Source organism: Macaca fascicularis, chromosome 7 (assembly GCF_037993035.2).
Source record: "Macaca fascicularis isolate 582-1 chromosome 7, T2T-MFA8v1.1".
In the NCBI taxonomy this organism is placed as follows: Eukaryota; Metazoa; Chordata; class Mammalia; order Primates; family Cercopithecidae; genus Macaca; species Macaca fascicularis.
This window is the reverse complement of record NC_088381.1, coordinates 137,844,378-137,868,133: the sequence shown is the minus strand read 5'-3', so window position 1 is coordinate 137,868,133 and position 23,756 is coordinate 137,844,378. Positions and strand designations below refer to the sequence as shown.

At 45.7% G+C, this 23,756-nt stretch overlaps 1 protein-coding gene across 8 annotated transcripts in view; it reads right to left on the bottom strand.

Annotated features, from left to right (window-relative positions):
* Positions 1–23,756, bottom strand: part of SMOC1 (SPARC related modular calcium binding 1) — a 150,757-nt gene that overhangs the window by 76,351 nt on the left and 50,650 nt on the right. For all 8 annotated transcript variants that reach the window (XM_005561617.4, XM_015453934.3, XM_005561618.4 and 5 more), the window contains exons 2-3: positions 3,757–3,922; positions 2,526–2,638 (exon numbers count right to left, since the gene is read on the bottom strand). In XM_005561617.4, the coding sequence (XP_005561674.1) occupies positions 2,526–2,638; positions 3,757–3,922 (279 nt within the window). The remainder of the gene's footprint in view (positions 1–2,525; positions 2,639–3,756; positions 3,923–23,756) is intronic.

Genomic DNA, 23,756 nt, shown 5'->3' with positions numbered 1-23,756 from the left:
AAGATCACCCACATTCTTTTTACCAGAATAAACAGTTTTTTAAAAATTGATGGAAGAGTTCATCCATTTTCCAACTTGGGGATTTTCAACAGAAGCTTTGGTGGGTTTTTTTCTTTTTTCTCTTTTTTTGCTCTGCCTCCCGGGTTCACGCCATTCTTCTGCCTCAGCCTCCCGAGTAGCTGGGACTACGGGCACCTGCCACCACGCCTGGCTAATTTTTTTGTATTTTTTAGTAGAGAGGGGGTTTTACCGTGTTAGCCAGGATGGTCTCGATCTCCTGACCTCGTGATCCACCCACCTTGACCTCCCAAAGTGCTGGGATTACAGGCGTGAGCCACCGCGCCCGGCTGGGTTTTTTTTCTTAAGTGGCATAGTGGTATCGACACGATAGAAAGATATGAGTAGTAGAACTACAGTAGAGATGGGAATAATGATGATGATAATGATAATGATAAAACTTTATATATTATTGATGTGTTCCAAGTGTTTCATGTGTGTTAACTGATTTTATCTTCATCACAACCTAATGAAGGAAGTTATAATAATGATCATTAACAATAGTAATTATAGGAATATATAATATGTAACAATTATTATGACATATAATAATAATGAACAACAGAAAAGCAATCATAATAATCAATCTCCACTTTTCAGATAAGACACCCAGAGAAGCTCGGGGACTTACCTGAAGGGTGGGGGCTGAGCTTCGTGCCAGGTGTCCAGCTCCAGGAACAGCACACTAACCAGAGCACCAGACTGCCTCCTTCCAGAGCACACCTCAGAGCCTCCTTTAAAGCTGCCAGCTCAGAAAGCCGGCAGAGTATAGAGGGCTTCCGAGGGCTCTGGACTTAGGAATTCGTGAGTCTGAACTCCAGCTCTGCCACTCCACATCCCACACCTGTTGCATCCTCTATAAATGGGGATAATGACACCTACCTCACAGGCTTGTGGTAAGGTTTAAATGACAAAATGAATCAAAAGCACCTCTCCCAGGGTCAGCAACGAAAGTCGGTTTAACCCGGTGACTATCAAGCCTGGCTACCTATTTGAATCAACCAGAAAACTTTTTAAATGCTGATATCCAATCCCCAACCTCCTTATCCCTCTACATTTCTACCTCAACAGAAAGTTAGTCTCAAATCAGTAATCCACTGTGTCTCACCTGGATATGAAACCTGAAGCCCAAACCTGAAGTCTCAGACCAAAGACCAGCCTATACACCCTTTGCCACATTGATCGAGAATTACAGGCAAGCTTCTAAATCCCTGAAGCCTCTGCCCCTGGCTCTAAGACAGCAGGAATCCCCCCAAATGTTGTTTGATTGGACAAAGGAAGTTGCAGGTGCCAGGACCATTCCCAACAACTTGGCTAAGCTCACCCTTGTCCAGTGACCTTCCCCACATTCATCAGGACAGCACCTTCACCCAGCTGGCACCATATCTGACTCTCACAGAAGCTTCCCACCTCCCACCTCAGCCACAAGCCCCTGTATAGGAGGAAGCAGCCCAGAGGCTTTCCTGAGAAGCACCTTTCTGTCCCACCGTTGCCTGTGTTTTAGAAATAGTCTGTGCCAAGGCCAGGTGTGATGGCTCACACTATAATCCTAGCACTTTTGGAGGCTGAAGCAGGAGGATCACTTGAGGGCAGGACCTCGAGACCAATCTGGGCAATGCAGCAAGATCCCTGTCTCTAAAAAATATTTTTAAAATAAGCTGGGTGTGGTGGCGTGTGCCTATAGTCCCAGCTATTCAGGAGACCTGGGTGGAAGGATAGCTTGATCCCAGGAACTCAAGGCTGCGATGAGCTATGATTGTGCCACTGCACTCCAGCCTGGAGTGAGACCCTATCTGCAACAGAGGGAGACCCTGTCTTGAAAAAAAGAAAAGAAAAAAGAAATAGTCTGTGCCAAGATCAACACAGTCAGCATTACTTTGACAATACACTAACCAGAAGACCATCCAAGATGAGAGGTAGGACTGCCTGACTTAGGTTTTAAAATCTTAGTATATGCATACCTGTATGTGTATATACACACACACACTCACACACTCCAAGAACCATAGTACACTTTGTGCTCAAAAAGGACTCTGCTTCGTTCAAGGACTGGGTATAGAAAGCAGGGAGGGCAGGGGGTAGCAATAAACAGGGAAGGGAATACTGGGGTTGCCCATGGAAACTGGCAGGAATAAGAAAAATAATCAGCCCACATTTGACAGAAGAGAAAAGCACAGCTCTGGCCCTCAAAGGAGACAGCCAGCAGGGAGGATGGGGACCAAGCAATGCCAGTTTCCTGGCTCGGGCTACCATGCATCTTTTCAGGACCTACTGCCAGTTGGCAAGAGGTGGCGTGGGGGGCCGTGGAGGGGTCGGGGAGGGGGAAGGCAGCACGGAGGAGAGTTGAAGAGCCACTCACTCGACTGTTTCCCAGAAAGTGAAGGCGCCAAGCAGCCCTCGCGCTCTCAGGACACCTCCCCTCTGCTTCCGTCCAGGAAAGAGCCCAAGAGGATTGTCCAAGGCCTCACCTGGGTAAAGGAGCCGTCCTCGCCACACTCTGGGACAAACACAGCTTCCTGAGGCTTCTTGGCTTGCTCCAGGGCTTGAGCCCGCTCCAAGCGACACTTGCTCTGGCCAGCATCTGAAAGGGGAGAGGAGCGGATTTCATATTTCACTTGGATTCGACACTGGGGCCGAGGGACAAAATGGCTGAGAAAACCACTCCACCTGTGCGGGAGCCCACACACAACCAACTGGCTTCTCCAAGCCTGAAAGGGCTGTGGCTAGGGGCTGCTGCACAGCCCCCCTTCCCTGCATGTCAGTCACAGAAAAGTGGAGGAGTCATGTTTTTCCCAAGTTCTGCCTGTCTTTTCTCCCAAGTACCTCTACCCTCGCCCCATAGAAAATAAAAAATGTGTTACTTCCATGATTTTTCACTGGGTTTATTCTAAAAGTAGTAAGCCCAATGGGGGTTCAACTATGTCTTATGGTTCAAGAATTGCAAGTATTTTCTTTAGAAAATCAGAGGCTCTAGCACAGCCTGCTTAGCCACCTACAATTCCTGGGATGGCTCTAAGCAGTCCGGGACTACAAATTCAAATATGTTCAGGATTCAGGAAAAAGATACAAATTAGAGAAACCAGCTGGATATGAGAAGAATGACACTCAGTTCTGAGAGGCTACAGGGAGTGCTGTAAGACTGTGGCAAACTGGAGAACAGGCTCCCCTTTAAAGGGGTAGCTGTTATGCAGGTCTAGTCATGTGTTGCTTTGTAGGAACACAGATCTAATGTTACCAGACTTTCCAATTTTGGAACAGAAGGACAAAAAGCAAGATTTTTTTTCACTGAATCTCCCAATTTTAAATGTTATCCCAAATGTTTTTTGCTGTTTTTAAACAGGCAAGGAGACCAAACAAAACATATCTGTTGGCCAACAATTTGGAATCACTATTTGGGAGCCAGCAATAATGTCTTGCCGTTTTAAGCATCTCCATAAAAAGAAAAAGGAAAGCACTCGCCAGATAGCAGCACATCTCTTTAAGCCCTAGCTTGGGGGCAGTGTGTGAAAGACAGAAAAATGCTCATTCCTTCAGGTAGACCAGGCCTTCTTCCTTCCACCCTGGTGGAAGGGGTGGAGAGACAGGAAAGCAAAGTGAGTAGACAGATTTATTCCAAGCTCCCCTGCTGCAAATGCACAGTGAGGGAGCTGGGGTGCCCAGGAAACTCTCCTTGGCTGGGCAGGGGGTGCACACACTCACCTTTGCATCTACCTCGATGCACCACGCCCAGGGTCTGGTCTCGGCACTTGGCTCGCTGGTACTCACACATGGACTCATAGGACCTGCCATCAGAGGCACAGATGGGTTTGGGTTGAGTCCTGGAGCAGTGGAGGTTGCACTGAGGGTCACGGTCACTTATTAGAAACTAGGTTGGAAAAAAGTGAAAGGGTACAGAGGTTACTTTTGCAAGAAATGTAGGGGTGAGTCCATGACTTACAGTACTTGTTTGCCTTTAGAAAGTAAGTCCCGAATAAACTCAAATAAAACCCTGAAAGTCAAGGGAACGGAGCAGCCACAAAGTCTAACCAAGGAAGGCATCATCTATGCCTCATACGAACAATAATGTCTAACAATTACTGCCCATTAACAGGCACTGTGCCAGGTAATTCGCATCCAGGACCTCAGTCCTCACAACAACTCTATGAAATAGGAACTCTATTCTGTAGACAAGGAAACCGAAGCCCAGAGACATAACTTGCCCAGTGTCACATAGCTATAAGAAGTGGAGGCTGAATTAGAATCTAAATCTGTCAGAAGTAAAGTCAAAGCTTTACCCTCTAGGATGTCCAGCCTCTCCATCCATGCAGACAGCCATGCAGCCTCTATTTGGGTGCATCCTCAAATCAGGAACACACTCTCAATCTCCAAATTCCATCTCGGGAAAGTTTCATTTATTAGATGGTATTGAGCTCCAAATCTATCCTCCCTCCAATTTTTGCCCATCTCTCTCTGGCAGAATACAAGTTAAATAATTTTCTGTGAGAAACAGATTTCCTGATTTTTAAAATAACAATAATCAGCTTGGAAAATATTGAGTTAAGCAGATTTTCTTGGTGAAGGGCTTCTCAGGTGACTCTAATACATTCTTATGCATTGTGAACCTCCAAGACATATAGTAAATTAAAGATAGCTACAAATTATTTGCTACTTCTCTCATTGAGCTATGGAGTCTAATTTCTTCTCCCTTGAATCTGGACTGGCCTCAGGAACTTGCTTGACCAAGAAAATGCTATGGGAGTGGTGTCTGGGGACTTCAAAGTTAGGCTACACGAAGCCTTGCAGCTCCTACCTGGGCCTCTTGTAATACTCACTCTTGAGGAAACCAGCTGCCGTGTAAGAAGCCTAACAACCCTGAGACCATCATACTATGAGGAAGCCCAAGTTTACATATGTCAAAACTATGCAGAGAGAGAAACGCCCAACCAGCCCAAGCACAGAGACATGTTGAGTGAAGAAGCCTTCAGGTGAGTCTAATCCCAGCTGTCATCTAATTGCAACTCACAGAGATGAAAATAAACAATTGCATGAGAGACCCCAACTTCAGAACCACCCAGCTGAGCCCAGTTAACCCACAGAACTGAGAGAGAGTATAATAATAAATTGTTTTAAGCCTTTATGTTTTGTGGTAGTTTGTTACACAACAATCAACCAGATCAAGGGGCATATACAGTGAAGGATCTTCCAAAGTTACTTAACCATGAACCCCTATATCAGGGAACCCTCTGTTAACAACAACAGAATACAGTTGGAAAACAATAATTGGGCTATTACAATCCATGAGCTTCTGTTCAATGACTCACGGTTAGACTGTACGGGCCTTGAGACCTGGGTCCACTCTTATCTACTCCCATATAGCAGAGTCCTGGGCACACAGAATGAGGCTCTTCATCAGACTGGGTTGAGGGAATGAATGTCCCACAATAATGAATGGCAATGTCATGAGCACACATCAGGCTATTGGTAATGGTAGAGATGACTATGTAATCAAATCAAACTCGTAGAGGTTTTGGGAAGGCGTGAATATAAGCTCTGTCTCAGACGTATTTGTGGGCCCTTTGTGTGAAGCAAACAGATGAGAACTTGTTGACCCTTTTCCAGAACAGCAGAGAAAGTTTCAGAGGTAGTACCACACCCTTCAAGGGAGTACCAGAAACACACATCCCACACTGGCCAAAATCAAAGAGGACCTGAACCTGTCCATAAACACACAGACTACATCCCAGCTATAAAACCAGTCACCCCTTGGGACTGGACCTCATGCCTGGGTGCTGGCTGCCTAGCACAGGGACAGAGCAGCTAAGGGCTGAAACCACTGCACAGGACTTGTCCAAATGGACAGTGAAACTGCGCTTTCTCTTCAGACACCTTCGGCAAGGTCACACCTGAATCTTGCCCAGGGCCCAAAGGGAAATATCCAGATAGTGTCTTGTGAGCACAGCATTTGATAGAGTCCGGTGTTCAGGGGTAAAAAATAAATAACTCAGATCATCGTCTCCAGAGGAAGCCCACCGCCTCCAAGGCTGCCCCACAGAAGAGGGGTGAGCTGACAGGGGGAAGTGGGAGAGTACATCATTGTTCAGTCAAGCCCTGCACACGACCCCCAGCCTCAATCCCCTTCGAGCTGCCCCTGCTTTAAACCTGCGAGCCGTGTCCCACTGCTCGGGGACCCTTACATCGTCTCCTGGGCCTGGTGAGAATTGGACCCAAGGGCCCCTCGCTAGCCCTCTGCTCTCTCTTCCTTGCTCTCCCTTGCTCCCTGCTGGTGGGGCACACAGGCCTTCCCATTTCTCAGATGAGCTACCTCTGCTGCTACCTCCAGGCCTTCAGGCACACTGTTCCTTCTCCATTCCCTCCCACCCTGCTTTGGATTTTGGCTCAGGCGGTCTCTTCCGGGAGGCCCTGCCTGACTCTCCCAGGTGAGGATGATATCCTGTAATACTCCCTCATACTTCATTTTTCTTTCATGGCTCTTCACACAATTTGTAATGAAGAATTCATTTGTGTGATTTGGTTACCAGTGGAATCCCCAACTCTGAGCTCCATGAAGACGAGAACGATGTCCGCTTTGCCTGTGAACACCTCCCCCGGGCATCTAGCACAATCCTGGGGCCCTCCATCATGTGTGGGAGGAGTGCAGCCCTGTAGCAGCATCTCCCACATGCCATTCCTTCAACACCACTGCCAATGGGACGTCACGGGCCTGGCTTTCTGGGCTCCTGCCTCCCCTGGGGATCACCAGGACCACTCCTCATGCTCCCATGCTTTTGAGCCTTGCCATCCTCAGCCATGTTCTCCCATCGGACTTCTGCATTGCACGTGGGCAGAAGTGGCCCAGAGCCTGCCACCTTTACTCCACCTCAGAACAAGAACTCTCATCAGGAGCATCTCGTGCTGGGCCTGCCCTGCCTGGAGGGCAGGGCTGTCTCACCTGGATGTTCAGCATCTGGTGTCTGGCACACAGAGTAGGCGCTTGGTCAACAGTTTTTGACTTTGTAAAGTCCTTTTTGCAAGTGGGCCAGTGTTTCTGTTTGTTATAATGAAAGGCAGTGGGACCTAGTGATTAGAAGCTCAGCTCTGGAGCCCAGCAGTCGGTGTCAGTACCAGCACCAGCACCCACATGCTATTTAACCTCGGGAACGTTGCCTTGCTTCTCTGGGCTTTTAGTTTTCTCATCCATAAAATGAGAGTAGTAACAAGCCTTGCCTCATAGGGTGGTGCGAAGATTCAATTATTAACATATCCTAAGTCACGTATAAGTTCTTGTTCATCTTCTTTCTTTGGAATTTAAGAGAAGCGGGGCATGGTTTAAGAGAACACACAGAAAAAAGAGGGAGAGGAAGACAAAGTTTCTTTTCAAACCCACTGAGGCTGCCTAGTTGCCTATGCTGTAGCTCATGGGACAGGAGAGCTGCCAACGTCCCCGTGAAGTTGAACTGCAGGCCAAAAAATCGGTTTGAAAATGGATTGCTCTATGCCAAGAGAGAGGCCACAGCAGCTGTGCTGGAGACCAGCTTCCTAACAAGGGGAATACTCTGTCTACAAACAGACAGGTTAAAGAACTTCAGAGGCCCCACCCATGCCAACACACAGAGATCATTCTCAGCTTCAGAAGAGCACCCAAAATATTCCTGTCTAGAAATTACTGGTCCCTAAGCCCAAATAAAAAGTTCGGAGACAGCATGGGGTCATTGACAATCTTCAGTCAACTATGGTGTCACATTTTCATCTGTTTTAGGAACTGTGTATATTTGTGATTGTTTTCACACACACGAAAAAAATGAGTTCTATAAAATGGAGCTTTAACCAGATGACTAAGCCCTAATAAGATCACCCAAACCTCCAGGGCCCCAAAGGGATTATTCTGTGTCCACAAACACTGAAGATGAGGTAACACTCCAGTTCGTCCCTTCATCTGTTCATCTGCTCTTTACTCAATAAGTGATCACCAACAGTGAGCCCAACACTGTACCAGCATAGGAAGCAATACGTAACCAACATGGTACCCACCCTCAGTGAGCTTACCATTTGGGGTGGAGGCAAGGAGCATGTTAACAGGACACCAAGGAGCTATTAAGATAGAGGCAATAAGAGAAGGCTTAATCCTAGAGACTCTGGAATGCTCCAAAGCCACACAGTCCAACAGAACTTCTCACTGTGATGGACATGTTCTATATCTGTGCCATCCAATACAGCAGCCACAAACCACATGTGGCTATTAAGCACTGCAATGTAGCTAATGCAACTGGGAAATCAAATATTTAGTTACGTTTAATTTTAGTTAATTTAAGTTTAAATGACCACATGTGGCTAGTGGCTACCGTATGCAACAGCCCAGTTATAAAGTAAACAAACCAAGAGGAGACGAGAGAGGAGAGAGCATAGTCTCCAACTGAATTTTTCTCAGTTGAGCCAGGTGAAGACTGATTGAGAGAAAAAGAGAAAAAAGAAAAAGAAAAAAGAAGCTGATCTGGAGAATAATTTCTGCATTTTGAAATTAGATAGTATATTAGGCTATTCTTGCATTCCTATGAAGAAATACCTGAGGCCGGGCATGGTGGCTCTAACCTGTAATCCCAGCACTTTGGGAGGTCAAGGAGGGAGGATTGCTTGAGCCCAGGAGTTCAAGACCAACCTGGGCAACATAGAGAGACCCTGTCTCTACAAAAAATTTAAAAATTAGCCAGGCATAGTAATGCATGTCCATGGCCCTAGTTACTTGGGAGGCTAAGATGGGAGGATCACTTGAGCTGGGAGGTGAAGGCTGCACTGAGCCATGATGGTACCACTGTACTCCAGTCTGGGTGACAGAATAAGAATAAAAGAAAAGAAAAGTAAAGAGGGAGGGAAGGAAGGGAAAGGAAAGAAGGAAGGAAGGAAGGAAGGAAGGAAGGAAGGAAGGAAGGAAGGAAGGAAGGAAGGAAGGAAGGAAGGCAGGCAGGCAGGCAGGCAGGCAGACTGGCCAGCCTGAGACTGGGTAATTTATAAAGAAAAGAGATTTAATTGCTCACGGTTCTGTAGGCTACACAGGAAGCATAACACTGGCATTTGCTCTGCTTCTGGGGAGGCCTCAGGGAACTTTTACTCAGGGCAGAAGGTGAAGCAGGAGCTTGCATGTCACATGGCAAAAGCAGAAGCAAGAGGGATAGGGGGGCAGGTCATACACTTAACCAGATCTCACAAGTACTCACTATTGCAAGGACAGCACCAAGCCATGAGGCATGCACCCCAATGACCAAAGCACCTCCCACCAGGCCCCACCTCCAACATTGGGGATTACATTTCAACATGAGATTTGGTTGGGGACAAATTTCCAAACTATGTCAGATAGAAAATCAGTTCACTATTTATGGGTCAAAACTAGGATATTCCAGGAGTTTGGAGTTGCTCAGGAGCAATCATGGTTGGTGGAAATTTGGGGACTTGGACAGGGTCAAGCCATCTCTCCAAGAAGTCAAACACTGAGCCATTTCCTTCTAGAGGGGAATAGCAGTTTTACAGAAATATTCATATATATTCCTTTCCTTCTTCCTAACCAAAAGACAGTAAAAACAAAATAATTATGTTAATTATGATTGCACAATACAGAAACCAAACGAAAGGAGCTGGGATAATTGTATATCTGCAGTTGTCTCTCCCACCCATTCTCCTTGCGGGGTGGATGACTTCGAACATTCTGTGTTTTGTTCACATTTGTAAAATAGGACAGATACTTGATATACACATAAACAAGTCATTTTTCCTATTGGAAAAGTAAGCTACTGACTGGGGGCTGCCTTTGCCATGGAAGAGGATCAGGGTAGATGAAATCAATTTTGGACTAATCATCCCCTTCATCTGAAATGCACACATGCTGGTTCTTTCCCTTCAGTCTCCAGCAGAGTAGAATGCAAGCCCTGCCACAGCTTTTGCTCAAGGAGACCACCCCAATACCACAAGCTGTGTTAGGTTTGACTAACTGCCAAGTTTCCATGACAATATAGAGAATAAAAGAGCCAGCCTAAGGTTCCATCTGGGAGAAGATGTTTAATTCTTTATAATATAGAGCTGTTCTCACACTCTTAACTTCAACCTGTTAGTATCATGCTGACTTAACCAATATCTAAAATCTAAACAGGTATTTTTCTGGTAATATGCATACCCCTATATTTTTCCTGGGTGTAGAGGAGGAGACAATACCCATACTAAACAACCAGGTTGGTGGTCTATCCACTGGATTTGGGAGAGTGAAGTCCACAATTTGGAGCAGCAAGTGACATTTCTCTGAGCTATCATACTCAAAACTCACAGGCCAAACTCAAATTAATTTTAGGGTTTTTTTTAATAAATTCATATGTAACACAGCTTCAAGTACTCACTTTCAACCTTTTTGCTTCACTTACCTATGGGAGCAAAACAAACCACCCCTAAACCTAGCAGCTTCAAACAACAATTTATCATTTCTCGTAATTCTGTGGGTTGACTGGGATCAGCTAGGAGGTTCTTCTGCTCCACATGGTATCACCTGAGGTAACAGATTTGACTTCATTTAGTTGAGAGCTTGGCTGGGGCTCTGTCTCCAACAGGCTTTCCTGTCTTATCCATGATGACTTCATTTAGTCCTTTATCTCTTGCCTGGGTGTTTGACTCTTTGGCACCAACTTCCTCCCCCATCCCTACCCCTAATTCAAGTTCAAATCCACATTGCCACTGAGGTTATCATCCTAAAAAGCAAATACTTTCATATGTTAAACACCACCATTAGCTTCCTTGGCACTCCTGCTGCACCGCGTTTATACTCCCATCAAAATCCTCAATATACTGCATTATCATTTATCTATTTACATGTCTATAAAAGATTGTGTCTTATTCCTCTTTATATACATAAGGCTTAACACAGCACCCTACCAAAAAGTTTGTTCAGCACATATTTGAGGAATGAATGAATGAATATTAAACCTTACCTAAAATATACCATGAAGAAGTACCTCCTTTTTCTGTCACTTACTGTGAAAAGAAATATTCTTCATCCAACAACCAACAACAGCTTAAAGCTCTCAAATGTATAGTAATTAAAGGTATTTGTTCCTTTCTTTTCTTTAAAGGAACATCTATCTCTTAGATAATAAAAGCCACATATTAAACTTGGTAAATTTTCCTTGAATTAATGGAAAGGAAAAAGATCTCTAATTTAAGAGAATGTACCAGTATGGCTGAGATAGTACCCATATATCATTAAATCATCATGGAATTCATTCTCAATGAGCCCGGCCTTAGCCCCCAGGAAGCCTTTCCACCACCCCAGAGATGTCATCTCACATAACTCAGGCAGTATCTGAGACCCTAGACTGATGAGCCTGAAATGAATTATAAGTCAAGGTAGGAAACTCTGACAATTTAACGGCCAATGTGATTAGCACTCTAGTTTCTTGAGCAGCTACCATATGCATGCACTTGAGTAAGAACAATAGTCAGATGGAAAAAAAAAGTCATTTATAAGTCAACTTTTTGACACCGTAAATTCATTTTTCTACAGGCTCAACATTGTAAATAATGGTGAATTTTCTCCACCTGCAAATGTCCAATCTCCAAATGCCTATTTGGAAGGAAAGAGAAGGAGAACAATCCCTACATGTACACCTGCTAGGTGGTAACAGGCAGGGCAGAAACCACAGCCCAGTTCTGCAGCTCCATCCTGCCTCTGGACTGTGCACACACTGGCCCCTTTCCCTGGAATGTTCTTCCACCTGATGAACTCCAATTCAGGGGTAAATGCTGCTGCCTTGGGGCATCTGACTTCCAAAACAGGTTGGGATCCCTGTGATGAGCCCCAGAACACCCACTATGGTCCACTGTGGCCTGTGCCATAATTGTGATTAAAATGGCCCATCATTTAATTTTACATTGCTTGCCCATGCCCCTCCTCCGGGCTGTAAGCTCCCTGAGGGCAGAAACCAAGATCTGAGTGTGACCAAGATCTGCTGCATCCCCAGTGCCCAAAGGAGGCATTTAATAAATATGTATGGCTTGAATGAATGAGGAGAAAACCGAGGCTGAGCAAGGTTGTCAGTAAGTGGTAGAGCACTCCTGTAAGTCTGATCCTCACAGCCCAGATTCTTTCTCCCACACCACACTGCCTTCCTCTATGTAGGGATATCAGACACCATGCCCCAGATGTCACTGAGGGGCAGAAAGGGCTTTGCTGTCAGCTCTGGCAACAGTGGTTTGGGTCTATAGTAGTGACCCACAGGAGAACAGAAGAGGAGAAGGGCACCAGAAGCAAAAAGAGCTCTCCCAAGAGAGGGGATACTTTTCTGTCTTGTTTGTAAATCACAGTCCAGCTCAAGTTTTTAGAACTCAAGTACCAAAAAGCATTTCTGGGAGGTAAACCTGCAATTGAAAGGGGGGAAAAGTCACTCTTGGAGCCAACGCCTGGAACAAAAAGCGGAGAATCACATTCCAGACGTCTAGCTGCGGCTCAGCCACTTGCTCTCCAACCAAGGACTGTGCGCCTCTCACCACATCCTTCACCATCTGCAAAACTGGACTGTGGCTTTTTTCTCTGGGGCCTGCATCTTTGGGAATGGAAAGTGGTTTCCCATTAAAACATCAGTCACCCACCCACTATCAAATTCGTCATCTGCATTAAAAATCCACATCCCTATATCTGCCAGCTCACTCTCACCCTTCCCTGACCCCATGACCACTGCATTTACACAGGTGCAAAGAAGGGCCTCGACCTGCTGCCTTCAGAGTGGGGCTCGGTGAAGATGGAGGAGGGAAGATAAGGGAGGTCAAAGGGAATGAGAGGCCTGCCAGCAATGGCAGCATCTGCTCTTCCTCCGCACACCTCCGCGACAGAGCCTGACAGCAGCATGCCCGATTAAAGGGCTTTTCACGCTGCTGAGGGAAAGCAGACACCCCCTCCAGCTGTTGGGCAGCTGGAGCCACTTCTGTTGTTTTAGCCAGGAGAGGCCTGACCTTCGTCACCCCACCACCACCCCCTCCCCAAGGGAGGAATTTAGCGGTCACTTCACCCTACCCACCCGACTTCCCTCCTCCACTGTGTCCCCCACCCCCAGCAGCCACAGGAATGATGGGCCAGGGCCCAGGGGAGAAGGCTGTCTTACACCAGGTGCCACTGTGTGGGAGGGCAGGAGAGAGGAGGACCCGTGGGTTTGACAAAGCAGCTGAGACCCTGGATCTAAAGAGACCCTAACAAAAATGCAAAGAGGGCCGAGTTAACTTACATGCTCCCAAACCACTCAGATTCTGTCTGCAGCCCCAAACCCATGCTTCCTGTCAATCTTTTAGAAAGGCAGGTGAACATAAAGTGAGGGTTAGGGTCCAAGTCATCAAATTTCAAAAAAAATAAAAATAAAGCTTTATTCTAAATGAAAGAAGCCAGACTCAAAAAGTTACATACTATATAATTCCCTTATGTGACGTCCTAGAAAAGGCCAAACCAAAGTGACAGAAATTGGATTAATGATTACCAGGGACTGCAGATAAGGAGAGAAGCAGGAGAAAATGTTTTTGGGTGATGGAAATATTCCAGATCTTGATTATGGTAGTGGTTATACAACTATATACATTTGTTAAAATTCACAGAAGTATACACCTAAAAGGGGTCAGTTGTACCCCATGTAAATTACAACTCAGTAAACAAACAAGATAAAAACAACAAACACAAAATTTAAAAAAAAAAAAAATCCAAAGAATGTTTGCTTTGAAGGGCACATCAGACCCCCATAGGCACTCAGAGAAGTTTCTGGCGATTTCTCCGCCCACCCCCTTTAATACAAGCCACCATGCTAGATGCATTGAGAATTATGAAAATAACAAGAACACAGGCCCTGCCCCTACACGCTGATCTAGTTGCAAAGACTGACATCTGGACATATCTCCACTGGGGCTGCATTTTTGAAACCAGGAAGCAAAGCCTAAGTCACAAACAGATAGGATATGGGAAAATGGGATGCCAGAAAATCCAAGATGTGATATGGTCACAGCAAACTCATAGAAAGGAAAAGAGAGGAGAGGAAAGGCAGGGAGGAAGGAAAAAGAAGCATCCATTTGGCAAAGACTCACTGAGAACCTATTATGCTCCAGGGCTCCGCTGAGTGCTGGACAGAGCAGCTGAACCTGTGTTCTGTGGGGCTAGAAGGAGAGGTAAGTTCAGACTGAAAGGATCCAGGAGAATTTCTCAGGGAAGGGGCCATAAACTGGATCTTAAAAGATTTTCACAAGTAGGAAGGGATGTCGAAAGGACACTGTAAGAGAATCACAACAGGTACACCTAAGTAGACAAGCAAAGTAATTTCAAGACAGAGTTTAGAAATTACCATTCATAGAAGAAATCAGCCCCTAGGGCCAGGTTGGGGAGAGATCATAGAGGATCCTAAAAGTTCCCAGCTGTCTTTGGTGTTTCTTTTGTTTTTTAAAAAAAACCGAAAGCCAATGAAGGAAGTAAAACACAAAATCAGACCCGAGTTTTGGAAATCTTTGGCAAGGGCATGCAGACAACAGAGAAGACACTTAGGAGGTTACTATGCTTGAATAAGGCAGCAGTGGGATGGAAAAGAAGGGGCATATTTGGGCCAATGAAGTCGTTGGGTGTCCTGAGTAATAAGTGTGGCCACACTGTAGATGATGAGCTTAGCAAACCCATCAGCGGCCCCCAAGAACTATTGCCTAGTTACAGGCAAATGTGAGTTTCTGAGTCTAACACTAGGCATCCACATGCACACTGCCTCCCCTGAGAGGTGGTTATCCCAGGCTGAAAAGCAAATGCACCAGGTGGAATATGGACCAACTGGATAAAATAAGAGCACCAAGAACCAGATCCTATCACTGTCTTACGGAAGAGGGTTGCTGTCCATGGAGAAGATCAGTGGGCTTCGTAACTGCCCTACAGGACTTCCACGAGGCTAGGAAGGGCAGGGCAGGATGCCATAAGCATGCATCCTGGTGAGAAAGAAGGAGAAAGGAGGACAAGTTGAGATCAAAATACCTCTTTGCATGAGTGGCGTCCTACAACTTAAAAGCCCTTTAGGTTTTAGTCCTCCTTGGTCACCGACAGGACATCAAATCTTTTACTCAGAGGTGAAGGCATTTATTTTTATTTTCTGCTTGTGCACACATACCCCTCTCCTGTCACTAAATACTAAGGAAGCAGAGGCTGGAGAAAGTCACATGCCCGTTCCCTCTCCTTATCCCTCAAAGTCTGCCACCAGCACAAATAAAAACTCCTCTCGCTCCAAATCAAATAAACAGACAGCTCTCCAGGACCCAGGATCCAGATTTTTTTTAATCCTCTCAGCCCACTAGCATTGAGGGAAAAAAAATAGAGATTAAGCTGATGGTATTAACAAGGAGCCACAAAATGGTCTTATACTTGAGGTGCATCCAAGAGATCATGGATTATAAGGGAGGACTGAGACTTGCGGGGGTGCAAAGGCAAAGAGGACAAAGAAGGAGTTTCTTCATGCCCTTTTGGTTCGAAGCATACTGCCCTTCCTCCCAATGACACACACATCTGATAGGAAGGGTTTGTTAAATTAGTACCATCTCTCCACCTGGCAGGAGCAATTTATTCAGCCAAGGCTAGTAACTCCTTACAAAGCTATCCTGAACACTCCTATGAGCTCTGACCAGCAATATGCTCTAAGTTTTCATTGAGCATTACTAAGAACACAAATATCTAGCATGTCACTGAGCCTGCTGGCTTGTGGCAGCGAGCCCCGGATACTCCTGTGCCACCTGACCCTGGGCCACCATCCTCGGCTCATCATCACTGGTAGCATTTTGCACCCAGTGATATGTGAGATGTGTTTTACCACTGGGAGACTGAGGGAGAAGTTCGGTGGGGAGTGGGGAAGATGGCTGGGGTTGATCTCAATACAACTGGGTGCTGGGCAGCAACTGAACCCCTCTGGCTGGAAAAACCAGATCCCAAAACAGACAGAATTGTTTTCGCAAGAGACTTGTGGAGATTCTGGGCAAAGTGGGAGATGCAGAAGCTGAAAGTGCCATCCGAAAGATTCAAGTTCCCCTTGAGAGATTCTGGGTACTCACAAAGCTAAATGACAAAGAGAAACAGAAATTAGGCAGGTCCTTCTCCCCACCTCTGCATGAAGCCCATCCCTGCTCTGGCACCTGAATCGACAGCTGTGGCAGCAGTGGGAGATAGTCCCACTCACCTGGACCTGGCTCTCACCATGGCTGCAGCCAGCAATAAGCATCCTTTGGGCAAAGGGGAAATTATAACTTATTTGTGGAAGTATCCAAGGCACCACAAAGTGGGGACTAAGGGGACTTACTGTTTGAGCAGATGAGGGTCTTAGAGTCTTTGTAATTTAGGAGTAAATATGAATGTGGCACCATTGTGTAATCACAGACAGAAGAGACCTGGAAATACCAGTTATGAGAATAGAAGCTAAGGGGAGACTGGGTCCCTTTAGCAGACTGTGGGATTCCAACAGGCAGCCCCAAACTCAGAAAGAACTTGCAAAGGCCAGTGGGGGGATCCAGAGATTGATTTTCCATAAAGATGACACTGGAACTGGCTGTGAGACAAAATGCCTTAGTGATATGGTTTGGCTATTTCCCCACCAAAATCTCATCTTGAATTGTGGCTCCCATAATCCCCACATGTGGTAGGAGGGACCCAATGGGAAGTAATTGAATTACGGGGGTAGGTTTTTTCCCTAGCTTTTCTCATGATAGTGAATAAATCTCATGAGATCTGATGGTTTTATAAAAGGCAGTTCCCCTGCACACATTGTCTTGCCTGCTGCCATGTAAGATACGCCTTTGTTCTTCCTTTGCCTTCCACCATGATTATGAGGCCTCCCCAGCCCTACTGAACTGTGAGTCTATTAAACCTCTTTCCTTTGTAAATGACCCAGTCTTGGGTATGTCTTTATTAGCAGCGTGAGAACAGACTAACACCCTCAGAAACTCACAATGTGGCTGAAACGAAGCTAACCTGGCCCAGAGTCCGGTGGAGAGTTTGAAAGAGGTGGGAATTGGATAGTGCTTTAAATAAAAGGGCTGATCAGCTGAACCTGTTCATGAGCTGAGGCATGTATGCGTCCATCAGATGGACACAGGGACATGCGTGCACACACCGTCACACTCAGAAAAGCCCATAAGAAGTCATCGTTTGGAGGGCACAATCACGAGCTCTTGTTCAAGAGTCTAGGACCAAGAATGTGGAAGAAGAAAGCTGCCAGCTAAGTTACTTGCAAAAACAACAGCACTGGAAGTCTTTGTTTTCCTCCCCTCTGGATCTGCTCTGCACCACCAGACATAAGCCCTCCAATATCACAATATGTTCCCCAAAGGAGATGAATGGAGACCCTATCAGTGTCCTATAAGAGACCCTCATGCCACCAACAGAAGTCATGGACACTCCTTGTCCCTCCTTCAGTGGGCCAAATGGGCCAGGTGAGCCCCACCCAGTGTGCTTCCTGCTCCATCCCCAATACAGCAACAGCCCAACAGCATCTTAAGGTGTAAGAAGCCCAAAAGCCACCCTCCAGGCCTGAGCCACTGAACCTGCAAGACAGACTCTCCTCTTGTCTGGGTCTCCTTTCTCATCCTGCTGCAGAGCTGCTGTTAGCCCTCACGACGCCACTACATGGGATTCTTGGTGTTGCTGCTGTTCGTTTTCTAACCTTAGAAAACATTTATCCACTCACATATTGTGCTTTTACCACCTACTGTTCCCCTTAGCAATATAAAAGGGCCCAAAACAGCCTCACCATAGCCCACCCACGATAAAAGACTTCCACAAATTCTAAACATAGCAGGAGGAAGAAGCAGAGTATTATACTCTCCCAGCCCCTGGGGAGTATGTCATAGCTCTGTAATAACTAAATAGAGAACTGGTATATTTCAGTGTCATAGGATTATCATGAAGGAAAATGTCATTTAAGTGCCTGTTTAATTTGGATGAAATCCTATGGCATACACACAGGCTCATCTTCATTTCCACTTACACAGTGGAGAGATTTACACTGACAAGGGAGATAACAGAGGAAGAAATGCTTTATCCACAGCACTTGAGGAAATCCACTCCCTTACAGCACTAAGCCCTGGGAATGAAGCTGAGCAAGTGCAGACTAAAACAAACAGAAGAGGAAATCCCAGTCTTGCTATATCATCGAATTCTGTTGGGGCTGTGTGTGTTTAACTCGTGTGCTTCCTTTCATTGCTACTTCCACTGTCATTTGAGATCCTGCTATACTGATTGATGCCTGGCTTCAGATCACCAAACACACAAGCACATACATGCACACGTGTGAGCATGCGTGTGTGCACACCCCCAAATACACACACAAAATGCTTTCAAAGTCACAGGCAAAAGAAGAGAAGAAATAGCTTGGCCCATGTGGGACTGGCGCTGTCAGACCATCTCGAGCTGAAAATCCCCACTGCATCACTCGGACAAGGATTGATGACTACTGCCCGGGCCCCAGGCTTATGTCTGACTTCACACAACTGTGAGGCTGTTCTGAGCAGGAGAGAAATCATGTTGACCCAAACTGGGCCAAGGAAAAGTAAATAAAACCATGTCAAATTCTACAGGCAGGAACGGGAGATCAGTGGAAAACCAAAGCAAACCCACTCCTGAGGAAGAGAAAGAATGGTTCTTCCACGTACTAACCCTTTTAGTTCCAGGGCAGAGCGAAGATCTTTCTTTTAAGGATAAAAATCTGTATTTGACTACGAGGATCTTTTTCTGTTAGTCCAGACATTTAAAACCCTTAAGGTCAGATTTCCCTCAAACACGGGATTAGCCAAACTGATTGAGAGGACCCTTGCCTTTGCACTTAGCAGATCCCATCTGTTAAGCAGTCCTGTAGAAACAAGATAGCAAGGGGTGGGTGGATCTACTCCCAGAGAGCATGCAGGGCACACCAAGCAAAGCCTGCACACTCTTAAAGAACAGGAACTCCACAGGCTTTCTGATGCGAAGGATAGCACCCAAAAGACTCAGGACTAAAGACTTTTCACCCAGCCTTCAAAGCAGTTCTCAAGACTTTTTATTGGCCAGGGAAATGCTCACAATATAAAATTAACTAAAACTAAAGCAGAATATCAAACATATATATATAAATATATATAATATAATACTTATGTGTGTATAAATGTAAGTAATCTTTCTGCCACTCCAGAGAGAAAAAGAGAAAGACAGAAGATAGGAAATATACCAAAATGTTAATAGTAGCTGTCTCTGAATGGTAGGAATACACATGGGTTATAGATGGGTTTGCTTTTTTTCTTGGCGCTTTTCTTGGCACTTTTCCAAGTTTCCTACAATACACGTTTTAAAGGGATGAGAGTGAGGCACATACAGAATCCAAACAGACTGACCCTGACCTGCCTTTAGCCAAGTTGCACCCAAAGTTCTACCCCAAATTCTGCTGTCACCTCAAATGCATCCAACACTGGCCAGCAATGGCCCACACAAGGCCAGGGACTGAGCGAAGCTTGCCCAGACTTGCAGTGGGAGGGGAAGGGGAAAGGATGCCTTCTCGGCTTCTTGATCTCTGGAAGTCTGTTCCTCTGCATCACACCTACAGTTCTCAGAAGCTCAGCACAGAACAACTCAGTGTCCTTTCTCAACAGTATCATTAGCATTGCAGGCCCAGATGCCCTCTCGGGCAGCGTCTACCCAGGCAACAGCGTCCTTACCACATAGTCTCCCTCTTCAGCTCAGATGACATGGACAGGCAGTCTTCAGCCTTCCATATGATGCTGCTTTGAATCTCACCAGTTGGGATGAACTCTAATGTCCCAAGCCAAAATGGTGCTGAGATAGGGCCTGCTAGCCACACTCAGCAGCCTCTCTAGGGCACACATGTAACCTGTATGGGCCCTCAGACTAGAAGGTGACAAAGGGTGGCGATATGTCATCAACTGGGAGAATGGGGGAGAAATGAAAATCACAGGGCCAAAAATAAGACCTCACAAGACATGCACCTGTAGCTTCAGGTAGAAGAGGGATGTGGAGGGATATTGGCTCTCCCATCATTGCTGAAAGATGCCCTTAGAACAAAACTCTCCTGGCATTCATTTCCTTGGAAAACAATTCAAAACCTGAAGGTAGTTTCATACGCTAGCTCCACAACTTGCCACATTCATTCGTTCCATAAATATTTACTAACCCCCCTCTAAGGTCAGCCACTGTACTAGGCACAGGATCTGCAGGGAGGGGTACACTGCCATAGTTCCTGCCCCTCATGGTCTTGTGAACGCAATCCTTACTGTTCCTATTTCACATCCTTCTAGGGTCTTGGTACCCTTGAGCTACAGTCAGGTCCCAGGCACAGACTTCAGAGTGGGGATACACCAAAGCCCAACCACCCCTGTGTTGCCACCCACATGTAGCAAGCTCCTTGGAGGAGGTTCTTCTTGGTCTGGCTCACAACGCAGATGCCTCTCGAAAAGGCAATTCCATTCCTGACCTAATCCAGAAAAACATATCAACTCTAAAGAGACCCTAGCAAACTAGCTGTAGGAGGGGCTCGGGAGGCCGCAGGGCAACTTCAGAAGTTGTTCAAGCTAATCAGAGTACTTAGACTAGGTTAAGACACAGGGCTGACTGCCTCCTGAGCCGCCTTCGAAAAGACAGGGCTAAGGGTGACTTGTGCTAGAGTGTTTGGTCTTGTATAAGAAACTATTTCTTCTAGGGAAAGCAGAAAAAGACAATTTTGAATTTTTCCTTTTTACCTTGATAGAGTATATCTCCCCAACTTTTGGTGCATTTAAAATCATCTCTGAAGGGGACACTTAAAGTAGAGGTTGCTTTACTTTAAACAGATTCCCCATGCCAGATCTAAATCTATTTGGGGTCCCTGTCTCCACCAGAAAACTGCCTTAAAATTTTTATTTTAGTGCAGAAGTTCCAAGAAAGAAGACTACATTTATGTAAAACCTAGACTATAAAACACCCAATTGCACTGCTGAAATTTTACAGCATTCTAAGAGGGAATTAAAGAGGAAGAAGTCATAGTAGAATAGAAATCAGTTTCCAGGGGATTCTCATGTATTGCATGCCTTCTATGTGCCAGGTGCAGGGCTAAGAATTTTAAATAAATTATTTTCATTGATCCTGACAACCACCCAAGAGATAATCTTCTGCATCCCACTGTGCAGATGGAAAAACTGAGACTCAGAATAGTTGAGCAATTGATCAAGGCCATACAGTCAGAATTCAAACCCAGACCTATGGCTCCATTATATGACAGCCAACAAGGACCAAAGAACCGTGTGAAGGCCCAAAGGAGCTAAACCCCCAACCCAGCCTTGGACTACATAAAGGCTCAGCAACTTAAAAAATTAAGTCCAAAGTTGTGATGTTTTTGCATAATTTAGTAAAGAAGACGTAGATTTCTAAGATCCTACCACCACATTCTTACCTCCTCCCATCTATTCCCTTAAAAAGGAGAGGAGTAGGACTAAACAAAGATGCTGAGTCCTTCAAAGGCCATAACACCTGGACCTCAGCAGCAATTTTTCCGGGACCCAACACTTCTCCCCTGTGGCTCAACCCCACCCCATCCTTCCTGCCCCACCTGGCTAGATTGGAGATTGCTCTGTCTCTCTCCTGGGGAGCTGCTCTGTAACACAGCAGGACGAAAATATGAGGGACAAAATTCAGAATCAATGCCGTTCTATTTCTGACGTGGGGGAAGGGGCTGTCCTCATGTATGCCTCAGTAGGTGGAGATGGATGCCAGACTAACTCAATGTCAAAGCCCTGGGCCAATGACAATACCCCAGTCATCAATCAGGGGGTGTGATGCTTCTAACAGAAACGAGATGTGAGCCTTCAACGGGACACAGCAAAGAAGGGGGTGCTGCTTGGGAAGGTCCTCCGTACTGGGCAGAAAATGCAAGGCAGGTGGTAAAAGCATGGACTTTCAGTGAGACACACCTGGGATCCAGTCCTTGGTCCTTGGACCTTGATCAAGATACTTACCTCTATGAACCTCAGTTTCCTCATCTGTTAAGGCAGGGAAATATGGCAGTTACAGTATCAAAGATGTTCTGAGGATAAAAGAGTGGGTTGGCACACAAAAACCATTTGATAAATCTTAGATGTTACTACATTAATACTTCCATTATTGACTAAATCAGGTTTTCAAACTGCATTCCATGGTTTCAACATATTTTCACTGAAGTTGGCAAGGATTCTAGATACTGGTTTGCAAACAAAGTCAAAGTTTGTATATTTTGTGAAATAGCCAATTTTCTGGCCAGGCGTGGTGGCTCATGCCTGTAATTCCAGCACTATGGGAGGCTGAGGCAGGCAGATCACTTGAGGTCAGGAGTTCAAGACCAGCCTGGCCAACACAGTGACACCCTGTCTCTACTAAAAACACAAAAATAAGCCAGGCGTGGTGGTGCGCACCTGTAGTCCCAGCCACTCGGGAGGCTGAGACATGAGAATCGCTTGAACCTGGGAGGCAGAGGTTGCAGTGAGCCAAGATCACGCCACTGCACCACAGCCTGGGCAACAGAGCAGGACTCTGTCTAAAAAACAAAAACAAAAACAAAAAAAATGTCTTTTACATTTGTGTGAGCTCATTTCTTTCTAATTTTATATTACAGTGATTTTCAACACATAGCTTTGTAAAGAACCATGACAAAAAGAGGTGGAAGATATTTCAAGTTTTAAATTCAGAAACAGTGTATGTGTTACTAACTGTAGTGAGAAAAATGTCTTTCGTTTTTCAGAAACAGGCATAATGAATTTTTTAAAATAATGAACATTTTAAATGGGAGAATGATGTTATTACAAGTCTACAACTGTCATCCAGTTTCTGAAAATAAGTAAAATACTAGTACGCTAAACATCTACTTTTTATTTAGACCTTTCCCAGAAGGGTCACTGTGTTGAAGTAAAAGAGTAAGATAAAAACTACATTGTAAAGATGTATTTTGTAAGAAAATTTTACCCTTTTTCGCCTGCGCTTGCTATAGATAAAACTCAGAGAACCGATCAGTTTAAACTTTTGCTCTGCACCCCATAATGTATGTCACCCTATGTATACTCATCGTTAAAACTCTCTCAATGGTCTGGCTTCCGAGGACACAGTCTGATTTGATGTAAGAAGAGTTCCACGTCTTCCAGAAATTTTAAAACTGCTGCCCTAGGCTGGTGTAGTCTTGCACAGCTTATGTCAGAATTGCTCAGAATGTCTCATGGGCTTACAGAAGGTGACAGAAGAACTGCTGCCACCATCCCCAAAATACTTTCAGCCCTGCCAGAGCTGCCTTTGCTCTGCACCCCCAACCCGCCCCATCACAGCTCCTGTAAGTGGTCACCAGGGAAAAGCCACACTGCCCTGCCAGCGTCTCTCCATCTTCCGGCACAGGGGCTCCCAAAGCACAAGGGTCGGTCCCCAGGACCACAAAGCCGCCTTTGAATGAATAGAGCAGAGGCCGGCTGTGATATCAGAACAAAGACTGAATGTGCCTAATCCGGCCTTTGAGAGCGGGAGGAGAGGGCTGCACCTGTATGAACAATGCTGCATCTGAAGCCCAAAAGGCACTGAAAGGTTCCTCCAGCTCCCACTGCCCCCATTCCTCCTGGTGCCTTTGTGGCGGCTTTGTTCCTCACTTCCACCACTCCTTTCACTTAGCACACCCCCAGCCCCAGGGACAGGAGGAGGCATGTGGGGCTGAGGGCGGCGTGGTAGTAAAGTC